Source organism: Pseudorasbora parva, chromosome 22 (assembly GCF_024679245.1).
Source record: "Pseudorasbora parva isolate DD20220531a chromosome 22, ASM2467924v1, whole genome shotgun sequence".
Classification (NCBI taxonomy): Eukaryota; Metazoa; Chordata; class Actinopteri; order Cypriniformes; family Gobionidae; genus Pseudorasbora; species Pseudorasbora parva.
Window position 1 is genome coordinate 33,666,748 of NC_090193.1, and position 6,032 is coordinate 33,672,779.

General features: G+C 37.2%; 2 protein-coding genes across 2 annotated transcripts; both read right to left on the bottom strand.

Moving 5' to 3' along the window:
- Nucleotides 1-281: 281 nt before the first annotated feature.
- setmar (SET domain and mariner transposase fusion gene) lies at nucleotides 282-1,847 on the bottom strand. The gene is made up of 2 exons (XM_067431984.1): nucleotides 1,658-1,847; nucleotides 282-1,421 (listed from the first exon to the last, which is right to left on the bottom strand). The coding sequence occupies exons 1-2, from the start codon at nucleotides 1,769-1,771 to the stop codon at nucleotides 627-629; spliced, it is 909 nt and encodes a 302-aa protein (XP_067288085.1). The 5' UTR covers nucleotides 1,772-1,847; the 3' UTR covers nucleotides 282-626.
- Nucleotides 1,848-2,581: 734 nt separating this feature from the next.
- On the bottom strand, nucleotides 2,582-4,391 carry brk1 (BRICK1 subunit of SCAR/WAVE actin nucleating complex). The gene is made up of 3 exons (XM_067430988.1): nucleotides 4,209-4,391; nucleotides 3,416-3,498; nucleotides 2,582-3,309 (listed from the first exon to the last, which is right to left on the bottom strand). Exons 1-3 carry the CDS (start codon nucleotides 4,324-4,326, stop codon nucleotides 3,283-3,285), a joined length of 228 nt encoding a protein of 75 aa, XP_067287089.1. The 5' UTR covers nucleotides 4,327-4,391; the 3' UTR covers nucleotides 2,582-3,282.
- Nucleotides 4,392-6,032: the final 1,641 nt, after the last annotated feature.

The following is a 6,032-nucleotide window of genomic DNA, read 5'->3' on the forward strand; positions in this document are numbered from 1 at the left end:
CAAAAATTAAATACTATTTAATAATTAATTTAAATGTATATATTCATGCTTGTTAAAATACGCTAACTTAAATAAATGTAATCATTTAGTAAATACATTATTTCTTAAAATTATTAACATGAACTAATGCAAACTAACTGAAACTTATTATAAAGTGTCACAAAATTCCATAATTTACTGCTAAATGTACACTCAAAAAGATCTTTCTAACAATAAAGTACAGATCAATCTTTTTTCACGCATTTGTTAATCAGCACAGACAACATTTTCCCTGCAAATTCACTAAAAAATTAAAACTTTTACTTTTACTTCAAAATTAAAAATATGGTACACTTTATTTTACAGTGTCCTTGTTGCATGGCACATGTCCTTACCATAGTAAAAACAGTAAATGATGCATCCTTAACCACACCCTAATCCTACCCTAACCCTATAGTAAGTGCATTTTCTTAAAAATAATATTTGTATATAACCAAGTTTTATACTGGCCCTCAAGATCCACTTTCCTGCAGAGTTGAGCTCCAATTATATAGTTTAACTAAACTCTGCAGCAAAGCCCTGCTTTAAACATACATTTCTAATCCCAAGTCATTAGAACACATTCTTAGTTTAGTTTAAACACTTTTTTAATGGAGAACTGACAAATCTAATGGTAAAAATCCTGAGCAGTTTGAAGCCCCACAACGACAGACTTTTTTCTGTGGTATTTTGTCACCGCCAGGCCCTGTGTGAGTCCCGCTTGGCAAGTTATCCCACGTCAGAGTGTCTGTGCTGCTGTTCTGTCCACCTGCATAGTCAAACGTCAGCTCTTCGTATCTTTCTATATCTCGATTCGCAAACAGAGCAAGTCTGGGCAACAGTGAGTGCACTCGTACAGGCAACATAAGCAGGTTGGGCTGGCAGGAGTGGTTGATGAACCTCCCCACATTGCCTACCGTGATGGGGTCCACAAACATCTGGCTGACCCTGTCCCCTCCGCTGTGCTCTTGGACAGCGATGATGTAGTTCATATCTAGGGGAGTCTGGGAGAGCTGGCGGCGCTGGGCCTCATGAGGCCCGATTATTTCCCCGGCGTACTCGCATACGAATCGGCCGCAAGGGAGGCGTTCGAGAGCCTCCACCCCCAAACCCCTGTCCTTGGTGCTGAAAACACCCAGGCGAACTTCAACGCCATTTTGAACGACGCGGTTCTGGCAGGAGTCACTGCAGGCGCATAAGGCGTTGCATTCGAAAACAGGCCTGCTGTGGCCAACGTCCTCTTGCTGTTGGTTCAGACGTCCCTCGCTGTCATACGTCTGGCCGAACCTCAAGCAGGGGCAGCTGTCGGGCAGGCAGGACCGGGCTCGACATGAGCATCCAGGGAGGGTCAGCGCACTAGGGTCAAGGTCACAGCCTGGTCCTTGTACATTCTCTGGCACATACTAAAGGATTGACTCAGGTTAAGACTTACTGTAAGCTGGAAATCAGTGTGAAGTATGGGTAAGTGCTGACATCTAGTGGCGGTGTGAATGAACTATTCATGCCGTGTAAATCTCATTAAAGTCAAATTAAGAGCTGTTTGTAGCCACTGTTAGATTACAAAATGATGAAAATGTCAATAACGTTATATCTTTAAAGACTATACTGTAAGGTGAGTAAAATATTTTATCAACGTTACCTGAAAGTTGGAAAAAGCCTCTTTGGGGATACTGTTCTCAATCAAAACAGGAACATTTTCGACTCCGCCACTCATATCCGGCCTGTATGATCGCATTGTGTCTTTTTTGAGCATTTATGTATGATTCTGATGTGAAAGAGAACATTATGGACTTGGGGCTTGATCATTGATATACACGGCCATATGATAACCGGAACCGGAAATGCTACTAAACACGCGTAAAAGCTCAATGCAAAATAAAAGTCCAATCGTAAAATATAAAATAATAAACAAAAACAATAAAATAAAATAAAATAAAATAAACAAAAGCAATAAATAAAGCAAATTAAAATAATAATAGCTCAATCATGAGTCATTTTCACCCTGTAGTGTAAAGGCGGAAGAATTTCTATTATTTTCATTGAGGGCGTTTTAAGGATTTTATTGGTTTGGACTCTATATCAATTATGATGTTCATGCAAATGTTACTTTGAGGTGAATTAACGAAAAGTTTAAGGACGGTTAAGGAAGCAAATTGTATATTTAATAAAAAAACGCAAGTCGGGGCTGAATTTGATAGATATAAACAAAGATAGAATAACGTTGTTATACATTTCAGAGAGTGAGATGCTATTAAATGCAGTTGTAACCGATATTTTAAACAGCGTATCCATTTATTCTAATGTCCCAATTGCGATATTAAATCAGTTTTGTATGCGTTATGTGAATTTTCCTTTTTGTTGGAATATTTATATAATATTTGAGACATTATACCATTAATGTTTCTCACACGCACACACACACACACACACACACATATATATATATATATATATATATATATATATATATATATATATAAATGTTAATCTTTAAAACGTAAGTACATTTTGTTCAAATATTGATATCAATGTCACTATCAAAAACAACAACAAAAAAACAATGTACATTTAACAGTTTTTTATTTTTTTTATTTAATGTTTAACCACAAAAACATTTAGACATAAAATTGTGTAACTGGAGAGAAGCACTAAACACTTTAAAACAGTCTGATTGGCACGTTAGTGCTTTCCATCCACTTCCACCTCTAACTGGCATTTCTCATGATGTTTTGTTGCATGATAAATGTACAGCAGGTAGCAATGTACTTTAAACACATACTTTTGTAATTTAACAAGAACAGAATAGACTCTGGTAAAACACAGGAGCTAAAACAAAAATTAGTTATCAATAATAATAAAAAACAAGGCATTATGTCTGTTTATCCATGGTGATTTCAATCTGTATTTGTATGACCGTATATTTTGCATGGATTGTCAAAGACAATCCAACAGTTGTTTAACAGCTGGCCAGAATCAAACATAAAAACATAGGGCTGTTTGCATGAACAAGCACCACAGAGACAGTAACAGGTTGCCTGACAGATTTTTTTAAAAAATGGGAGGACCAGATACAGCATAACCTCAGCATGAAATGAGGAAGAACCAATATCTGTTTATAGCATAGACATCATCACAATGGTCCCATACTGAAATTAACTGAGCCAACTAATAGAAATTTAGGTTGAATAATTAAAGTAAATAATAAAGACAGGAGGTGAGTGTTCGTAGCCATCATCTTGTCCTCGGCGGCTACCGGGACAATGTTTAAGTCAAGGTTTCCCCTTTTGTGACCTAAAGAGACAAAATGGAAAACAAATCAGGGGTTTAATTCAAAGGATTTTTAAATAAGAGGGTCACAAACTCTTGTTTTTGACATTCTAAAATCATAAAAACATACTCTGGCTTCAATGTACTCAATCCTCCTCTCCAAAGCAGTCAGCTTCTCATTCAAAGTGGCTAAACGGGACCTGCAGGACATATCTGAAGAGAGAGAAAGAGAAAAAGAGACATTTCAGTATTAGGAAACATGAGAATAGCAATAATATAGAAAAAGTTTTCAATTATTAATGTTAATAAAAATTACAAAATAGCATAAGTATATATCTGATGCATAATAACAACTCAGAATAGATTTATAAATAAATAACTTATTTGTTAAATTTGTGATTCATATCATTGAAGTGTACTGACACTGAAACTGGGGATGGATATCAAAACAAACCAATGTCTCTGCATTACGTTAACGTTAGCTAACCAAACGCGTCTGGCCCTTTACCACACGATTATTAAGGTTTAAAATGTGTATATAGCCATTGAAAGATGCACATTTCCTTGTATCAGTAAGCGAAACCATTATTTAAACACTATATTTAATGTAAACGTAAACATGGACGACAAGACCAGCATCAGACCAACACAACGCCCTAACGTTACATGTTTTCCTGGTCATTAACGTTACACTACGTTATTTATATTTCTAATAAGCCCCGTCTTCAAAATGCACACTCTAATTTAATACGGTATGATTTGTCCCTAAACGACATTACATTCAAAACCACTGAACTAACCCACATATTTTCTACATTTAAAGCAGTCGAATGACCCACTGATCTCGATTAGCATGCTAGCGCGATGAAATGCCGTAATAAATTAAGCTAAATTAAACGATTGCCTCGGCTTCTCCGTCTTACCGAAGGAATTGAGGAAATCGGCTATTTTCTTAATGCTGCTGGTGATCACTTCGATATATTCACGGTTCGCCCAGTCTTGGTGAATTTCCCTTTGCACTGGATCCTCCTGTCCGGCCATCGTGAGCTAGTTAGCGTTAGCCGCCAAGTATGTATCGCTGTCGGTCTGTGTGAGAGGAAGGAGCAGCAGCGCCCCCTGATGGACAAACGGCGAATCACAGTTCATTCTGGACATCACGGGCTAAAGAATGTTGGAGAGTTGTAATATGAAATCAAACACAAACATGGAGACTGTATAAGCCTGTATTAACCTATATAAAGATGGATGGCAAAATAAATAGACTATACACAAACAGGCATAGAAAATGTTATATAAAATGTTGTTTTCTGGCTTGACTAAAATCTCTCGAGCTTTGAAATAAACTAAACTAAATTAAAAATGGTTGTATTTGTATTATTGCGTGATATTCGTAACACTTTAGAATGCAGCCAGCGCGTGTGAACGGAATAAACGGAAAATGAACTGATTACAAAAAAAAACATAAACAGAAAAATAATAACATTCCGATGCACGTTATTAACAGACATTCAATTCCTCGGGTACAGCAATATTCATAACGAATCAGCCTTCAGCCCACTGAACAACAAAGTCTATCTGGAGAAGAACTTCCTATTCAGAGCAGGTTAAGATCAATATAATTATGTATTATTTATAGGCTATTAACATTTTCGACCGATGTTAAGTGTCCGACCGTATAGATGTGTTACCTTTTTAGCAAAGATTATTTTTATTAGGCTACCAGGCAGTAATATAGTAATAATTATCTTCAAAGTCTTTGAATGGAGCAGTGTTATATCGTGATAATAGCCTACCATCTTTTTTTGGACATATTTTTAAGATTATGCCACTTTTTTTGTTGTTTATCGTGTAAAAATGTTTTGGCCCTTTGACCTGTATTGTGCAGATACAGTTCACTAAAAAAGCACCACTTGCCAATATAGTAGTTTTCAGTGTGAATTTTGATGAGCTGTATGTGCTTATTTTGTAACATATTGTTCCTAATTAATTTAAATCAATAGAGACATGTCAACCAAGATAAGAAAATGTAGACGAGGCCTTGCGGCAGCTTTGGATCAGGCAGCAGAAGAGGTTCCCTATGGCTCATCGTCGTCTCCAGACAGTGTCTCTTCTCAGCATAACTACAGCCTGGTTACAATATCACACAACGACACATATCTATTTGACCACTGGACAGAGAGGCCAGACTACATGTGTTTTAGGTGCGTATACACTGATACATGTGCTGCAGCTGTCCTGATTGTCATGTCTGCCACTAATAATTAGGCCGTGTTCTATAAATAGGAAGGAAGACTTTTTATGCTGCACACAGTTTGCAAAGATGCGAGATCTACATGGGCTGCTCGGTCAGTGATTTCACCAAGGGTCAAAATCATGTCAGGTGTGACAGTCATGCCAACTCTTGTGAATAATCCCCTCCTCTATTTTCAGACATACAGATCTTGGAGGATCTCGTGGCAAAGCTGGAGTTTGAAAATGAGCTGAACTGCGTCTGCAGTAGATCCTTCCGGAGTAAAAACCCTGAATCCTCAGAAAATGCTAATAGTGATATGGAAGAGGGAGGTACAGATCACGATAATGGAGAATATTCCTTCTTGCTGGACACGATTCTTGAGATTGAGCGGGACGGTGACTTCCCTGCTGACTGCGATGTCAGTTCTTTGGAGCTGGATTTACATTTAGTTTGATGATCTCAAGCATTTTATGTTATACTTTCCTGTTCCGAGGGAATTAGATCATTTTTAAAA